Source organism: Notolabrus celidotus, chromosome 5 (assembly GCF_009762535.1).
Source record: "Notolabrus celidotus isolate fNotCel1 chromosome 5, fNotCel1.pri, whole genome shotgun sequence".
In the NCBI taxonomy this organism is placed as follows: Eukaryota; Metazoa; Chordata; class Actinopteri; order Labriformes; family Labridae; genus Notolabrus; species Notolabrus celidotus.
Genome location: NC_048276.1, coordinates 33,139,866 through 33,158,886, shown reverse-complemented (window position 1 = coordinate 33,158,886; position 19,021 = coordinate 33,139,866). Strand labels below are relative to the sequence as shown.

The following is a 19,021-nucleotide window of genomic DNA, read 5'->3' as shown; positions in this document are numbered from 1 at the left end:
ATTATCTTGAGATAACAATGCTGGTTTTCTCTGGGTTTAAGAAGCTAAGGATATACAATGGGGTATGCTGTATAATAATATAGGTATTTTTAAGCTTCAACATCAAACTTTCTTTGTTCACTTACATTTCGATAGGAATATATATGACCCCCCTAAATTAGATCCCATAATTTTAACTAGAAAACAGCTCTCATAATCGTGGTACTTATCAAAATCCAGTTTGCTCTCACGTTACACTTACAAGCCTACCTGTATAATATGCTAAAGAACCTCATTTCCCATGATGCCATGCTCCGCAGCGGACCCGCCCCCTTAGTTTGAATGGCAAGTTGTTTGTTTCAGTCCGACCAGCTGCTAACTATTCCAGTCGGAGAGCAAACATGGGGAACAGCGGTCCTCTGCTCACCCATTTAAAAGGTCCGCAAAGCTGCTGGAGCCTGGAGAAAGAGTCGACTTCCGCTTTCAGGGGTTTCCTTCAAAATAAATTAAAGACGTATTTACAGATATTAGAAAAATGGAAAAACAGCTCGCCTAATGTGTTCGACACCCAAAAGAATAGCCTGACCTCACCTTTTTAACAAAAATTGCCTATTTTTACACGTTAGTATGAGTCATGTATATTTTAATCACACAAATGTCACCAAATATAATACACTTTTAAAATGTTGATAAATGTTTGTGCATTTAAAACTTGAGAGGCAGAAAATGGTTTCTAAGGTCATGGCGTGGCTACAAACATATATGTAATATCTCATAAACCATAAAATCCTATAGAAACTCTATGTTGCAAATCTATTCAAGAAGTATTATTCATTTATCATTAAATAATTCTTCATAGCTCCCAAAACAAAACAAACTCATTACAATATTTTGAATGGGGTATCCACAAAGATACTTGTTGCAATAGCAATTTGGGTTTGAAATATTGACTGTAATTTATTTTAAAGATACTGAATGTAATAATCATTACACTATGCTCTTATAAACAGTATGTAAGAATGTCCAAATGTTAATAGAAAGAAGGAATACAATAAGATATAAATACGAAATAAATAAAATAAAGATAAAATGAAATAAAATAATAAAGTATGTACAGAAGCACAGAATAGTTAGAATTAGCTATGTACAAAAGAGCTTGTTGTGCCAACTGTGTTTCTTTTAAATTCTCTCATCTGTCTTGGATGTGCTTTTTTAATATATTTTAAAGATCTTAAGTGTTGTAGTTTTTTTTATACTAAATTCAAAAAAGGGTGTAGGGGTTTTCTTATGCACGTTCTGCTGAATAGTTGGCGATCAGACTTTTATTTTGAAAACATGTAGCCGGAAGTGAAAGCGGTCCCCTTATAGGTTTGACAGCAGGTCCGCTCTTACCTCTTTGCTTTTCTGTATTCCACCCTGCCTCGCTCTTTCTTTCTGTATTTAAAGCGCATTAGCCTGCCGTATGAGTGTATTTATTTATTTATGCATCCTATTTGAAAGTGTTTAGGTTATTTTTTTTTTACATTTTAGTCGTTCCTCAAATGAGAAGACGTAAAAGATGGAGCTTCATATTTTAGAGCACAGCTTGAAAGTGGCGAGTATAGAAAAAGAGGGGATCCAGATTTGCACTCACGGATTAATCAAACTCGCTTTCTTGGCCTCCAAAACAAGGTATGTAACTTCACAGAGGCTGTATGTGCACGGACACGTACAGTGTCATTGTTGTTTTTAACATGAAGCTCAGTGCTGGACGTGTTTACTGCGAGGATCCTGCTGCTCTCCACATTACAGTAAACTAATGTCGGAGGCTGCTGCATGTAGTTTTCTGACAATGCTATTCATTTCTGCATCCAGCTTGTTCCTGTAGTTGTGTTAGTGTTTGTATGGGCAGTATGTGTGTTATTTCAGGAGCAGCCGGGTGTGTGTTTAGTCACTGCCACCAGTTTCCAGGCCTATCCTTGTTCTGTAGTGTCATTTTGTAGCTTTGTGCCATCTGTAGCTGGGTCGACGCCAATGGGGGTGTGTGTGTCTCTACTGTATGTGTGTATGTGTTTGTCCAGTCTCTTTTAATCCTTTTCACATGAATGTTTTCAACCAAACTTGAGCAAACAGTGCAAGACATACACTGTTAGTTGATGTTGTTAACATCATTGTTAACCAGGGGTAAAGTTTAATTAAATAACCATTTAAATGACATCACAGCAGGCCTACATACTTGTCATTGCCTTGTTCTGTTGCACTGTTTTATTACCTCCACAGTCTATTAATATTAGACTAAGCAAATTAGCTCACTTAACTGACACACAGCCAGTGTCTGCCCTGACAGCCTCACACAGGCAGTGAGCTGCTCATCAAAAGTCCCTCTGTGCTGACAAGTCTCTGATAACACACAGTCTGTTTCACTAGGATTCATCTTAAATATGGCTCCAAGTGAACAATCTTCACTTTCTTTACAGACTCCAGTCAACTAGGCCTTCAAACAGGGTCATCTGCACTGCTAAGTTTTAAAATATCTTGTTAAAAGATGCACAACAAAAGTATAATCAGGTTTGAAATGCATAATATAGAGCAGCTAATCCTCATACTGCTGTAGCTGGAACCATTAGATGCTTCTCTTGCAAAAAGAAATCATGCAGACGGTGAACTGACAATCCAAATAGTTGCCAAATGTTTACCATCAGTCAGCGGATTTGATTTGATTTGATGTATTTATTTCGAACATGTGAAAGTAAAATGGAAAAAAAACAACATACAAGTAAAAAAGAAGAAATAGTTATACAAAAAAAACCAAATCAATCACTTCCATTAGCAAGCACTGAAACATTTGACTTTACATGTGTGAAAGGGAGTAGGAAGAAGTTAAACTTATCTAATCCTACCCCTTTATTCACTATTTTCTGGAATTATAAGAGTGCACTCCCACAAAACACATATTCATCTCCTATCTTCATATTTACACCTACAATCAAAAGCAAACCCCTCATGATTCTCAACACTTGACTTCCTCCTTGTACCTCATGAAAATTATTTATTTATACCTCTTCTTGAACTTGATTATGTTCTGACATTGCTGTAGCTCCATGTTGAGTCTGTTCCACAGTTTTACTCCACAGATTGAAATACAAAAAGTTCTCCTTGTGGTCCGAACACTCAGCACCTTTAATCTTAACTTCCCTCTTAAGTTATAAGCCCCCTCTCTTTCAAAGAATAATCTTTGAATATTTCCTGGCAGAAGATTTGTCCTTGCCTTATACACAATTTGTGCAGTTTTAAATAATTTCAATATTTTGGATTTGAGGAACAATGAATTTGTGTGTTCACAGAAATCAACATTGTGAACTATTCTGATGGCTCTTTTCTGTAGTACTGGCAGTGGTTGCAGTGAGCTTTTAGAAGTGTTTCCCCAAACCTCAGTACAGTAACTGAGATATGGTGAAATAAGTGAACAGTAGAGATAAGTAGTGATTTATGTTTCAGAATGTTCTTGGCTTTGGCGAGAACTGAAATGCTTGGAGACAGCTTGGATTGAACATGTTTTATGTGAGGTTTCCAGCTATTTTTTCCATCTATTATTACACCAGTCATAATTTTTTAATTTGACATGCGTAATAATGTAAATATACATAATAACAAATGATTATATTTGATGATATAAACCCTTTGTACTCAGCTTTGTTGTTTCAATGTGTGCACCTTGCAGAGTCTAATCCTTGTGTTCTTGTTTAACCATGTTGTGGTTGCTGCTTCAAACAGCCCTCGTCATGTTTGCTGTAACATAAGACATATTCTGTTATTTCCAACCATGCCAAATACCTGTCAGAGTGTGAACTGGTTTGTTTTGCTGGTGGAAAAAAGCCAGCCACAGCTGTTGCACAAGTCTAGTAAGAGAAGCTGCAGAGGTATACATGTCAACATATCATCCTGTGACATCAATATTTAGGTGCAGCTCAACACTTTTACACTCATGTGCAAAGGTGTTGATTATTTTAATAAGGTGAACTGGCCACCTTAATTTAGAATAACATTCAAAATGTGGTGAGTTAAGAGTTTTTAAAAATGTATTTAGTGAGACTTTGTGCAGTAAAAGAGAAATGAACTTGTAAACAGTCTCTGCTGGATAAACTATAAAATAGAGATACTGTCTCAAAATGAGCAGATCTGATCTGTAGGGTGTTTTTTATTTTTGCTCCAGTGTGTGGTTACAAATCTTCAAACATATGTTGATATCAATGTATATGCAATAAGCTTAAATCTGTTAACATATCGTTCTGGCGGACTTCTCTGTCAGAACCTAATAGAGAGATTTATTTGGTCATTAAAGTGATATTTATTGCTTCCAGATCTTTAGAGTCTGAACTTACTGTTTATGGGTGTGTGTGTGTGAGAGAGGAAGTTAACACACCATGATAAATTATGCTCTGTTACTGCACCAACATGTTAGTCACCGCATGCTGCTGTAGCTCTGATACTGTCAGTCTGAAGCAAGAGACTATTTGTGGCCTGTTATTACAGAACTTAGGTATCAGGTATGATGACTTCATATGACGAAGAGCGATAAGAACACTAGAGTAAGTGTTAAAAAGAAATGGGTCAAAATGTAGGCTGTATTTTTGTCACACTTTAAAAGTAAGATAGTTGATACGAGTAAAAAAAAATCAGTGCCACATTGTAAATCAGCGTTTGTGTGATGTGTTTGGGTTGACACAGGACATAAAGAGCCTCCAGCTGAGCTGCTACTAATGTTAGCATAGCTTGTGAAAGAGGACAGGGATCATGAGTTAGTAGCATACAGCCATGGTGAGCATGCTAAGTAGGTTTAACAAGTAGAAGTAGAAGTTGTCATCCTTGCTAGTTGGCAACAGAATTACAAGTCGGTTGAATTAGTTATTAATATTTGAATTATTGTCGGCCGGTCAAATGCTGCTACTAAGCCAGGGCTGCTACCAAGCCAGGGCTGTAGCTCTGGTTGAAGACTACTGTCACAATGCTACAGTATATAGAGCCCCTATGGTGACTTTCTTTTTTTTTTTTTTTTGAGATTAGAGATTAGTGAAGTGACAGCTTGAGAGTAACAGGAAACGTGGGCATGACATGCACCAAATCATGCTTGAACAGGGTCGAATAGTATTTTGGCTTGAAATGGTCATCCATATTCCACACATAGGTGCAATTGCCTCATGATGTTTGATTAATTTTAAATGTGCATGGCTCCAGGATAATAATCACACTGTGTCTGCATGGAGATGACTGACAAAAATGATCTTGTGGTCTTGGTTTTTTTTTTTTTTTTTTTTTTTTTTTTTTAATTTAGACTGTAGGGGCGTTGGTGGCCTAGCGTTCTAAGCATTACACATATAGAGGCTATAGTCCTCAACACAGAGGTTGCCGGTTCGACTCCTGGACGGTCGACCATTCACTGCATGTCTTCCCCCACTCCCTACTCCCAACGTTTCCTGTCTCTCTTCAGCTGTCCTGTTAATAAAAGGCGAAAAAAGCCCCCTCCCCACCAAAAAAAATTAAAAAATCAAGACTGGAGCGGTTCTGTATTTCTGCTCTTCTGCCTAGATGTAATCAAGCACAGGCTGATGGCAGCAACTCACAGCTGTGTTGTTTGCAGACTGTGTGTAGTTAAACTGGCACATAACCACTCAATGAACGCAATGTGTGTGTAACCAGCAGAGGCATGTGGATATTAACCTGCATGAAGGCTGCTGGTGCTAGCTCTGCTGATGGTATCCACACTGTTACCACACTGTGTTTATCCACAGACTCCAAATTTAAACTGTTGCTTTTTTTTTTGTATCCTTTGTGCATAGCTGGTAAAAAAGTCATTATGATACTTTTCAACACACTTAGCTCAAAGGGGTACTCGTTGTCAAATGCAGAAGTCCTAGTATGAGACTTTGGAATAAAATAGAGGCATGTGTATCTGGCTGTAAATGCTCTGCCTGATACATCTTTGATTGTAGTTGACTGTGTTGTATATTGTCTGCATGTCATTTTACGCCTTTGAATGCATTATAGTCATTAGCATCATGTTGTGTCATGTTTGTGTGTGCAGCTGCTTAATGTTTGTCTGAAACATTCACTGCTGCTGTGTGTCTTAGCAAGGACTCCCTTGCAAAAAGCAGTTTTGTATCTCAACAAGTTGTTTGTGGTTAAAGGTGGCTTTAAATAAAAAACAGGAAATCAGCAAAAGGGTTCATTATGAAGCAAAGACAAGTGAAGCTTTCTAGAGCAGCATGTGGAGACACTTTATTTTCATAATGAGGTATTTTTAAAGGGCTGATCTCAGACCACCTCCTCTTCTAACTGAGTGTCATAGTGAGTGTAATATTTTCATTATTTCTGGATTTTGATACAAATGAGTGAGCCAGCACGTGTGAGCGATTGACATTTAGTTCCTGTAACTTCAGCTCTGCATGGTGGTCTTTGTTTGAACTCCCCGCCTGTGGTTTCCAGGTCATATGAGCACCATGAGCATCAGTTCTCACTGCAGTTTGTTCCTTTTCAGTTTGGTGATAGTGGAGCAGGAAATCACAGAGAGGAGCCTGAATGTGATGTAAGGGAAACAAACCAGAGCTTCTCAGGGCGAGCTGGACAAAGGATTCAGTGTTTAGGGTGAATTCTTAAATGGTGCACCTTTTTCAGAGGTTGGATGTTTTGCTTGTCATGGCAGCCGTCCATTAGTGATTACATAAGTTCATATCGTTTAACTGAAGAACTTCAGTGTCCTTTGGATGACTCTCTTTTTGCAACTCGTTTATTTTTCTTGTGTTTTTCTCTCCTCCTCGTGTTTCCTTCCAGCTGAGTTTTCTCTGCACTCCCAGAGTCTGTGTCATGCTGCTGGAGCAGAAAACCTCGGCACACCTTCAAACCTCCTCCCCTTCAACAGCAGACTTTCATCCTTATCATGGTGTTGTGTTGAGCCTCCTACTTTTCTCTCCTGATTTGCTTCATCAAACTTTTTTTTTCCTGTTGAAATCTGTTTTTTCAGTCACTTGCAACTTTCAGTATTCATTGAAGAAAATCTACAAGACAAAATAAAATCATAAGTCTGCAGGCTCCTCGCTTTACTTCAGGCCTTTCAAAGGAAAATCTCAGAGTATCAGACAGAGACACCAATGACTCAAAAGATGGATTGGAGTTAGATCTTGCAGCTGATGAAAAAGGGGGATTTTCTCTGTGGCTGGAATCCAAAGAGAAAGAACCTTGACAGTATTTGTGTTAAAAAGCAACATGCAGTCTGATTTTATGTCCTCTGCTTGCAGAATAAACATAATTTATATATATATGTCTATAAAGTGAAAGAAGGTAGACTTTAGGTGGCATGGTGCCACCTACCGCAGCAGAGGAATACGCTGTCAGTAAATTGGTTCTTTGTTGAATACTGTGATGAGGATAGGAGTCCAATTAAAACAAGTGTAAATTTTACAACTTGATTACAGTTGAAGCTAGGGATGGGTACTAGTACTCGAGTACTTGAGTACTCGCTGTTGACCCCATTATTCGAATGGCATTTTGTTATTCGCACATCTGGCAAGATAACTTGAACTCATACAGCATTACATGTGTGACCATGTGCTTTTTGTTTTCGCCTAACTGAATATACTAGGTAGGAAAATAATTAACGGGATATAAACGTTTGACTTCTCCGACCACGGCTTCAGCTTTAGAACACACCGAGACAGATTTCAGCAAAAACAACTGTTTTACGGCAGCTACGGCAACACTTTAGGGACACGTTATTCAACCGAAAGCAAAAGCACAACAAACAGATAACCATCTGTGACACCTGAGGCATGTCAGTTGAAAAAAGTGATGTCTGGAAGTACTTCGAAAAAACGCCAAAGTTAATGTGCATTGCAAGATATGTGGCGTTAAACTTGCATACCATAGAAATACTAGTTTGATGTTTAACCACATACGCTTAAAAAACAAGGAGAAAACAGCGGAGACGGATAACAGGCAGTCTAGCATCACGTCTTTTGCTAACCCTGTTAGCACGCGTCATTGTGATGAAACCAGAGCGGAGAAGATTAGCCTGATAATAACCACAATGGTAAGTGGAGATATGCTCCCATTAAGTTTTGTGGAAGGAGAAAGCTTCAAAGAGCTTATCGCGTTAGTCGAGCCGGAGTACAAGCTACCATCACAGAGAACAACAACTACGAGAGAGGAAAAGATGTCTGAAGAAAAGGCAGCAGAACTTACTGCAACTCTGGTCCGGTAGCTCCGTGTCCGACAGACTTTTATTTATTTATTTTTGTTTATGGTTAAAAAAAATAATAATTGCGAGTACTCGAGTAATCGTTCGTTAGGAAATTTGAGTAATCGATTACAAGGATTACGGTAAATTCCCATCCCTAGTTGAAGCACCTCGAACATGCACTTAGTTTTTGCATTTATATCAGCGCTCTGTTCAAACCATAGACTGTATAAATAATGGACGTAGTATCCATGACGTGATGTCACCCATCTGTTTCTGAAGCGCTGTTTTGAGGCCAATCGACGGCAGCAGCCATATTGGAAATGTTGAACTCAACCAAACTGCTGTCAAGCGAGTGTGAGGTAAAGAGGCGGGCTTTGAGCCTCCTCGCCAACAGCTGCAGTGTTCCCACCTGTCAATCAAGTCAGCTGTGTGTCTCATAATGGAAAACTCGTAATCTTAATATCTTCTAAATTGCCGCGTTATGAAAAATTTCACCCCCTGTACAGTGTGTGCCGATCGAGAAATTAGCTATCGCGACTACACTCGCTTTTTGTACCAGACTGTAAACATGTTTATTTCTGCTGTAAAGATCGGCTTTTTTGAATTGGTGTGTATGTGGCTTCTGGTACTTCCGAAGCCAGCCTCAAGTGGACACTTGATGAACTGCAGTTTTTTAACACTTCCGCATTGGCTTCAGTTCTCGCGGAATGAGGTTGCCGCTTGGTTCAAACAGACATGCAGATGTCTTCACTGTGGTTGTCTTAAAACACTGTTGGCATGTTTTCAATCAGCTCCATCACCCCTGCCCGCTTGCTTGTGGGGAATTGTTGCAAATACCTCCTGCTGTGTTCTCACACCAGATTCATGTTGATCACTAGAGGGCTGGGAGGAAAAAGTCCAGGTAATATCAGGGTGAAGTTTAGGCAGTCTGTGTTCACACATGCAGCCCACCTGGAACATTTCAAGAAGTTTTTAGGAGTTGTGTGTGAATACAGCCAAATACAAAAATGCAAGATGCATCAGTGTTAAAGCTGAATTAATCAATCATTTTATACCAACAATGAATCAAAGGACAGAAGTGTTCCAAGAAGTTTGCTGCTTTTATTGATTAACTCAGTGTTTTTAATCCATCTCTGCGGGTCCTCCCAACAACATATAGATTTTTAGCCTCCTCTGGACACTTTCCAGCCTGAAAACTTCAATAAGGTTGACCTGGTTTCCAGCAGCTGGCAGCTTGTTTGGGGGAAAAGGTCTTTAAACCCTCTTTACATCATCCGTCAAGCAAAACAAAACAGCAAACAGAAGAAGTTAGCTCCTAGCTGTGAAGTGAAGCATTTAGCAGCAGATACATTCTCAGGAGTTGGTGGAGAAAAAAAGTATTTACAGGTGCAGCTCAAAAAATGAGAATATCATGAAAAAGTTCAATATTTTTTGTCACTCAGTAAGTAAAACTCATATATTATATTGATCTATTACACATAGAGTGACATATTTCAAGCTTTAAATCTTGTAATTGTGAAGATTATGGTTTACAGATAATGAAAACCCAAAATTCAGTGTCTCAGAAAATTAGAATATTGTGAAAAAATGTAATATTGGAAACTCATGGTGTCACACCCTAATCAGCTAATAAACTCAAAACACCTGCAAAGGTTTGAGACTCTAAATGGTCTCTCAGTCTGGTTCAGTAGGGACACTATCATGTCACATCTGACTTGACAGATGTGCTGAAGACAGTCACTGACACTCTCCACAAGGAGGGTAAGCCACAAAAGGCCATTGCTAAAGAAGCTGGTTGTTCACAGAGAGCTGTATTCGAGCATATCCATAGAACGTTGATTGGAAGGAAAAAGTGTGGTAGAAAAAGGTGCACAAGCAACAAGGAACCACAGCCTGGAGAGGATCGTCAAACAAAACCCATTCAAGAATGTGGGAGAGCTTCACAGCGAGTGGATGCTGGAGTCAGCGCATCAAGAGCCACTTTGCACAGACGTATCCATGGACTACAAATGTTGCATTCCTTGTGTAAAGCCACTCCTGAACCAGAGACAACGTCAGAGGTATCTTACCTGGGCTAAGGAGAAAAAGGACTGGACTGTTGCTCAGTGGTCCAAGTCCTCTTTTCAGATGAAAATTAGCATTTCATTTGTAAGTCAAGGTCCCAGAGTCTGGAGGAAAAGAGGAGAGGCACAGAATCCACATTGCTTGAAGTCCAGTTTGAAGTTTCCACAGTCAGTGATGATTTGGGGTGCCATGTCATCTGCTGGTGTGGGTCCACTGTGTTTCCTGAGGTTCCAGCAGGACTTGGCACGTGCCCACACAGCCAAAAGTACCAAAAGTACCAAAAGCTGGTTCAGTGACCATGGTGTTACTGTCCTTGATTGGCCAGCAAACTCTCCTGACCTGAACCACATAGAGAATCTATGTGGTATTGTCAAGAGGAAGATGAGAGACACCAGACCCAACAATGCAGATGACCTAAAGGCCGCTATCAAAGCAACCTGGGCTTCCATTACACCTCATCAGTGCCACAGGCTGATTGTCTCCATGCTACGCCACATTGATGCTGTAATTCATGCAAAAGGAAGCCCAACCAAGTATTGAGTGCATAGAAATGAAAATACTTTTCAGAAGCCTGACATTTCTGTTTAAAATGCCCTTTTTTTATTGAACTTATATAATATTCTAATTTTCTGAGACACTGACTTTTGGTTTTCATTATCTGTAAGCCATAATCTTCAAAGTAACAAGGAATAAAGGCTTGAAATATGTCACTCTAGGTGTAATAGATCAATATAATATATGACTTTCACTTTCTGACTTGAGTGACAAAAATATTGAACTTCTTCACAATATTCTAATTTTTTGAGCTGCACCTGCTTGTTCATCTTTTTATCTTTACCACGACTCTGAAGGAGGTGATTAATTGTGACCTTTTCTTCTCCTGACCCAAAATGTTTCAAAAATTGATGAATGCAGCTTCAAATCAAGGGCTTTGCTTCAATAAACCCTGACTCATTTAGTTTAGGACAATCGGAGAGTAAATGCACTCCAACATCTTTTATTCTTCCTGCTATGGACACATTTGAGTTGCCACCTGCAAATCAATGCTGTTCAATACCAAGCCCTAGATATACAAACTGTAGATTTAGATAACCTCACCAGATAAACTCAACCCATTCACTTCTTTGTGTGATATTTCCTCCTCATTTCTATGCCTGCGTTCCCTCTGGTCGGTTATTTTTTCACAAACATGTTTGTTGTGTTTGCCTCAGATGAGCTTGTGAGTGTTTTGCAGAGCTTAAACTCATATGAAGACTCCCTGTGAAGTTCCTTACATGCACACAGAATGTGAGTAATGCTGGCTAAATGTTCAGTGATCTCCCCCTCAGTGGAGGATAAAACATTTAATCTGCGCAGTGATTTGCTGTTTCACTGTTAATCTGGATGGAACACGGGGCCGTATAACAGAGTAAGTCATTAAAAAGAGCTGGTAATGACATGATTATGATTAGAGGGGTATTATTAACCCAGGTGCGAGACAAAAACTCATCATCCTGCTCTGCAAATCAAAGTCCTCTGACAGCTTCTTTCATTCTAAGAGATGCTTCCATTTCTGCAGACTGCATTGTGGTGTCTTCTCTCTGTTATCCTCCTGTTGTTTTTCACACCTCTCAGCCAAATCTGACGTGTGAGCCTTCAGTGGCCGCTCTGTAATGATGTGATTATCACAGTAGTGTTGTGCATGCTGTTTATCCAGCTCTCTGCTGACTGCTTTCCTTTGTGCTGAGGAAAGTCTGCTGGGCGTAATTTCAAGCTTATTTATTTCCTCCTATTCAATGTCCTTCATTTTCTGCATTCATGGCTGACAGTTGGATCTCAGACAGAAAAGTAATTGAGATATTGAGTGTTAAGAGAAAGAGTGGTTTGAGTGGTCTTTTTATATGGCGACACAAAGAAACAAAGATGTTTTGCCACGTCTTAAAAAAAAGTTCACAAAAAATGAAGTCAGTTAGAGATTCATGGCTTTATTTTCATACCAAATTTCCAAACAATATGAGACTGACCGAGTGTTAGACGCCAACTATCTCTGCCAAACAGCTTTAAAGAATCTGCTGTGGTCGTATTTTATAACTCTCGAATACAGAAAGAAAGACAGCCTGCCCTATACATGAGCTAGAGACTCATTCAAGAGATAAATAAGGACCTCATAAGAGGTAGACTGAATTTACATGGATGGTAATGACATGGTTGATCTGTAGACTGCACAAAAGAAGCTGATGCAGCCGTTGATACACCAGCCATTGATTTGTCAGTGTTTTTGAGCCTTTTGACTTTCGCCATCTTTTTGTGTTTGTTTTTGGTTCTTTTCATCTAGCAGTGTCTATATTTGGACCAGAGGGTCGATATCAAGTGGCAAGTGGTCTTGAGAAATGAAGCCAATGTGGAAGTGCCAAAAAAACTGCTGCTCTTCAAATGTCCACTTGAGGCCGACTCCAAAAGTCAATTAGCACCAAGCGGCAACCTTGCCATCTTCTACAGCAGAAATCAACATGTTTACAGCCTGGAACAAAAAGGAGTGTAGGCTGGATAGTGCATGTCTTTATCAGCACACACTGTAAGGGGGTGAATTTTCTTATAACGTTGCAATTCTGAAAATATCAAGATAACAGGTTTTCCATTATGAGAGGCACAGCTGACTTGATTGACAGGCGGGAACACTGTAGCTGTTGGCGAGGAGGCTCAAAGCCCGCCTCTTTATGTCACACTAGCTCAACACAGCTAAAGTTAGGTTGAGTTCCGCCATTGGCTTTAAAACAGTGCTTCAGAAACAGATGGGTTACATCACGATACTACGTCCATTATTTATACAGTCTATGATTAGCACCCATGTTAAAAATACACATTTAACATGGATACATACATTTATGTTTACAGCTTGGTGCGAAAATAACACTTATGAGAAACTTTCAGAGACATGCTGACTCAATAAAGTGCAGAAGAAAAAGCTGAGTGATTAAATGGACCTTCCAGGCAAGGAAAATTTTAAAGAGCTTCCAGGTGGAAGTGTCCTTTAAATAACATGTGGATTTGATCTTCAACATTGTCCTGAAAGGACAGCAGAGCTTGAGGTCAGATTCAGGCCAAGTGTTGCAAAGCTTTTGAAACGAGCTGTTCATAGAACCTTGAAACAAGTCAAGAGACTACGCCAACACTCATGTATCTCATGATTTGAAACTTTAGTATGGACACTGGAGTACTGTAACATTATGTGTACATTTATCAAAATACTGATCAGCATAATAGAGGAATAAAAGCTAATGACCATTAACATGATAAGAAAATGTTTTTATGTTAATAAATTACTAAAAAGTAGAAACACTTAATTTGTTGACTCACCAAAACCTTTGTCTTATGACCGCCCCCTGCTGGCCATTAGAAAGAATGCAGGTTCAAGACACTGGCTGTTTCCGAAATCGCTTACTATACTAGCAGTACGTACTGATATGTCCAAAATTCAGTATGTAGTAAGTAGTATGTGAACAAGAGCAAAATCTGCAGTATGCCAAAACTCCCCGGATGTCTACTGATTCGGGAAAATATCTCAGTATGCATCGGACCAGTCTGCCTCGCGTACTGTTTCCCATAATGCACAGCGCTCGTTCTGCTTTTTCTTTTTCCTCATTTTTTGACGGGAGGAAATCCGTTTTTGGGTGCTGTGAAAGTTATCAAATTACATATAAACCACTTCCTAACTTTTCAAATCATAAATGGATGCTAAATATGCATTTTATTTATCGGCTTCGCCGTTGTTTACTTCCGCTTTCTGAAACCGGAAATCCAGCGAAGTCTGGCTCAGCATGCTGCATGACAGATCGGACAGAACAGTCATACTACATACTAAATTCAAATGCAGTATGTAGTAGGCAATACCTACTGCCTACTACATTAGTAAGTAGTATGTAGCAGGCCGTTTCGGAAACAGCCACTTTCTTTTTGGCTTCACTTTTTGGACAGAATGGCCACACCCACCTCTGTTGTACTGTGAGGGGCACTCACTCTTTCTACTTTATGAGTTTCGTGGGGGAGTCATCCCAGAGCAGTCAGGTGTGTGTGTGTGGCTGATTGGTCCTGATAGAGACCAGGTGTGGGTAGTTTATATATAACTGAGTGTCAATGCTCTATGCTGATTCATTGTCTCACCTTCAGAGATAGTGAGAGGTTCCCTCTGTGTGTTTGAGCAATCAAAGTGTGTCTTTAGTTCAGTAGTTAGTTTTCACTGGACCTATTTTTCACCCAAGCATTTTCTGTTCACCCTTTAAAGCCCCTTTGGCCATCGTTGTGTTTCCTGAGGAGTTTTTCCAGGGTCTCCTGGTGGTGGTTTAGTTTGCCTTGCCCCAGTTTTGTTTTGGTTGTTTTTGCTTATTATTATTGTCTTTTCCCCTTTTCCCTTTTCATCGCTTGTGATATTAGTGGTTATTCCTATGGGATAACTTTCAGAAATCCGCTCCCCTCCCAGTCCGCAATTATGTCCCACTCCCCTGCATCCTGACATGTACAGTTTCTGGTGGATGTTTTTGTCACTTTTATCAAAAATCAAGTGATTTGCAAAGTACCTCTAGAACTCAAGTGGCATGTAGTTTGTGTGGTTGTTGAAGACCTGAACCGTAATAAGTCATTTTTGCTGTTTGTATTATAATATCTTACTGACATGAATTTATTAATGTTTCACTTTTCAAGAATTTTATCGATTTTTCTAAATGTTATCTATCAATTATCGATTAATCCATACTAAAACTATGAGTTTTCTTAAGTCAAAAATAATGTCAAAAACGTTGTTTTCCCCCTAACAGCAACAAAATGCATGTTTAACACTGATTATCAACGATCAGGCTCATCCAAATAATCTCAGTGGACATTGTCTTATATAGTCTTAACTAATAACAGAAACATGCTTCAGACTCAGAGAGTCTAGTTTTCGTCCTACTCGTTCTTATTAAGAATGAGCATGTGAACGTGGTCAGGTGTCAGCCGGGAGCGCAACCGGGTCATAATCAGTCCAGCTGCAGAAAAGCTCAGACGGCTCTGCAAACATAGTATACTAGCAATTCCCACCGGTCTGTTGTCTTTGTATCCAAAGGTGGAGATGTCCTGTTTAAAGTTGTCAACCTTCGTGTCCGTGTCGGTGTTGGCAGCAGTTTTGTATTGATCCTCTCTAAAAAGCGCTCGTGGAGACTTGACGCACAACTACAGCCGCCAGCTGAGCGTCTCCACTGTGCACAACACCTTTAACAGCTGATTCACATCGAAACATTCTTTAAACTTAAAACACCTCCCTGATAGCTGAGTGTAATATAAGACCACATGATGTTTGTTCCATGTGCCGGAAAATTGAAAACAAAAATGAGTGTTTGGAGTAATTTCGTAACAATCAATTACTTGATACTCGATTAATTGTGGTCATCCCTGGTCTGTACTAAAAATTGATGTGTGATCACAAATTCAACAAACAATCGGCCCAAACATAGTGTCATTAAAATGTCAGAATGTATTAAACACTGTAAATATGATAGACGTTAGACTAGGTAAGAAAGGTGAGACGTAAACTGGAGTGCAAACAACACAAGACTCTGGGGGGATGCTGGCTTTTTGTGATATGTTAGGGGGTCATGAAATGTACCAAACACACTGTAATCCAGAACAGTTGTTTAGGTTTTCCACCGGAAATGAAAAATGTTGACCTTGTGTTGTTGTCAGGAAGAGCAGGCAATGGAAAACCGAGTCAGGAGACCTCCTCTGTGTGACTATTAAACAAATCACTGGATGTCTATCTGATAGTTGCAGAGATATTTCAGAGACATTTCCATCCCCTGAGCTATGCTGCTGCCGCAAAGCTGAACAATTAAATTTACCACTGTCGTCATCAAAGAACATGTGATTGTTTATGTTGGTCAGATGAAGGTGTAATTTGTAGGTCGCTGCCCTTTTTGTTTGCACATCTAACAGAACGTCTCATCATTAGCATTCCTCTTGCTGCCTTTGTTTGTGTTGGGAGGTTCAAACTGTGAACAGAGCAGCTCTGAGGCTCATTGATGTCTGTGTTATGAGACTTATGTTCAATATAAAGTGATGGAGCAGACGTTTACAGGCGTAGCTGCAGTGTTTTGTTGGTCCCTGAACGTCTCATTGATGCATCTTTTCATATGAAACTGTCACCCTGATTCTCCCAACACTGTTTGATGTGTTATGAATGCGTCAGCTGAAGGAAACAGTAACCATTGGATAGAAACGACTCCTGCAGTCAGACTTTTCTCCAGCTTTTCACTTGTTTGATCTGTCCTCTCTTTTTCTGTTCCTTCCCCTCAGATGCAAGTTTTTCAGTCTGACAGAGACTCCGGAGGACTACACCATAATTGTGGATGAGGAAGGCTTTAAAGGTGAGTCTGTCTCTTCTTTTTATGGATCTTTAAAGTCACTGTGGCAACCATAGATCGGTACGGCAGGGAAAGACCACACTGTGCAGTCTGTGGTTCTCTGCAGCACCACGGAGCTTCAGCCCACAATGTTTGAGCACACTTTGTCATTATGGATGTGAGGCCAAGCTGCCAGTCGCCGGGTTTCGTGGTTGGCTGATTGAGTGAATCCATGTCATTATACACCCTCTCCCAGGGTGACCCTCCTTGGTTACCCTGGAGACCGCAGGCTATGTGTTGCATAACAGGCGCAGGTATTTTGTGCTGGTGGCTGGCTCTGAATGAGCTGCTGCTTTCTGTTGAACCAAACTAACAAACACAAATCAGCAGTGTCACATTAAATATACACACTACCAGTCAAAAGTTTGGACACACCTTCTCATTCAATGCTTCTTATTTATTTTAACTATTTTCAACATTGTAGGTTAATACTGAAGACATCAAAACTATGAAATAATCTGGTTTTGCCATAACCTGGATTACAACAGTAGTCAAATAGGGCTATCCATTGTGTACTAACCCTACCTCTGAACAACACAACTGATGGTCTCAAACACATTAAGAAGGCAAGTCATTCTACAAATGAACTCTTGACGAGGCCCCATGTTCATTCAGAACCAGTCCAGGAGACCACTTCATGAAGCAGACTGAGAGAATACCAAGAGTGTGCAAAGCTGTCATGAAGGAAAAAGGGGGCTACTTTACAGAATCTAAAATACAAAACAGATTCTGCTTTAACACTTTTTTGTTCATTCAATAATTCCATATATGTTCTGTCATAGTTTTGATGTCTTCAATATTAATCTACAGTGTTTACAATAATTAAAGTAAATGTGTTTTCATTGGTTGATACATTTAATGAGGGAACAATAAAACTATCAAGAGTCACTCATTCAGGTGAACACTGTTAATGTTTCAGTCTACCTGTGCAGGTTGTTGATAAACTGAACTCTATTAAAGCCAAGGTCAGACAATAATAAAACTTGTATGTGCTGAAATGACTTCAATGCATTAACAGATGTTGAAGTTATTGACTAACCTGCCAATGATCATCCTAACTTAAGAGTATTTGTTTAGTCATACTTTGGGAAATGTTGTGAAAACCCGTGTAACGACCTCCACGGGCAGAATTCATGTCTTACATTACTTTTTATTCAGCCAACCAGAAAATGACCGATAAACTTTCTGTGCAATGTGGAAGAGTTTTAGGGCCAGAGATGAGGAAAAATACTTTGGGAAGAAGATAATTTTTTTCATCATACACTTTGAGAATAAAGTTAACATTTTTGAGAGGTTGACATTTTTTGAGAATTAAGTCGAATTTTTGCAACAAAGAAGATTTATTTTCAAGGACAAAGTCAATGGTTGCTTATTGGCGACGTCGCACTTCAGCTCAAAAAACTTACATTGCTTGTTGTAATCAATCAATCTTTATTTATGAATCGCAAAATCACAACAGATGTTAACTGAAGAAGCCTTAAGGCTGATTTATACTTCTGCGTTGAATCAACGGCGTACCCTACGCCGGGGGTCCGCGTAGCTCCCGTACCTACGCCGAGGCCTACGCACATAGCTGACGTGCACCTCCTCCAAAATGTAAATCCACGTAGAGCCGGACCGCAAGCCCTGTGATTGGTCCGCTCGGCGGCTTTGTCTTTCCCGCATTTACAGCACTTCCGGGATCCCGGACATCAGCCGCACATCGGCCGTGTATTTCATCTCCTCCTCTCTATTCTTCATGTAATCATGTCTGTATGATAGACAGCAACATGTATCAGCTGTAGATTAACATAACACGCTCTGAATCGCTGTGGAAAAGTAAACAGAGATCGTAGCGGGACCGGAAGCAGGCGGCCGGCTATCAGAGAGACCGCACTGCCCTCAGGCGTTTCGGCGGAGAATTGTTCCGCGACACAGACACACCGACGCACAAGTATGTGGGGCTCATGTCTGCGTCAGCCCCTGCTGCGTAGGTTAGACGCAGAAGTATAAATCAGCCTTTACAAACAGAGCAGGTCTAGACAAATCCAATTTTAGGCTACTTTCTGTGGGAAATTTTCCACAAAATAATAATATCTGAAAGTAAACACTTCAAGTTGTATGAAGGTACCAACCATTGATTTTTTTTTTCTCTTAGTTGACTTTTTTTAATCAAATTTTTGACTTTTTTATTGACATTTCAACTTTTCTCAAAGTGCATAATGAAAAAAAAAGTCTTCCTCCTCTCGGCCTTTTTTCTCCTCCCTGCAGTAAAGAATGAGAACAAGCAGCTGATTAGTATATTTTCTGGTTTTGGTTGAAAAGCTGATATAATTAACTGATGAGAAACATTTCAAGGCTAATTTCCTACATTCAA

The 19,021-nt window shown here is 39.7% G+C and overlaps 1 protein-coding gene across 2 annotated transcripts in view; it reads left to right on the top strand.

The window, feature by feature from the left end:
• Positions 1-1,319: 1,319 nt before the first annotated feature.
• castor2 (cytosolic arginine sensor for mTORC1 subunit 2) overlaps positions 1,320-19,021 on the top strand; it is a 39,567-nt gene continuing 21,865 nt past the window's right edge. For both annotated transcript variants that reach the window (XR_004631269.1, XM_034683743.1), the window contains exons 1-2: positions 1,320-1,650; positions 16,559-16,629. Coding sequence is in view for 1 of the 2 variants with exons in the window: in XM_034683743.1 (XP_034539634.1) it covers positions 1,538-1,650; positions 16,559-16,629 (184 nt within the window). In the remaining variant the exon portion in view is untranslated. The remainder of the gene's footprint in view (positions 1,651-16,558; positions 16,630-19,021) is intronic.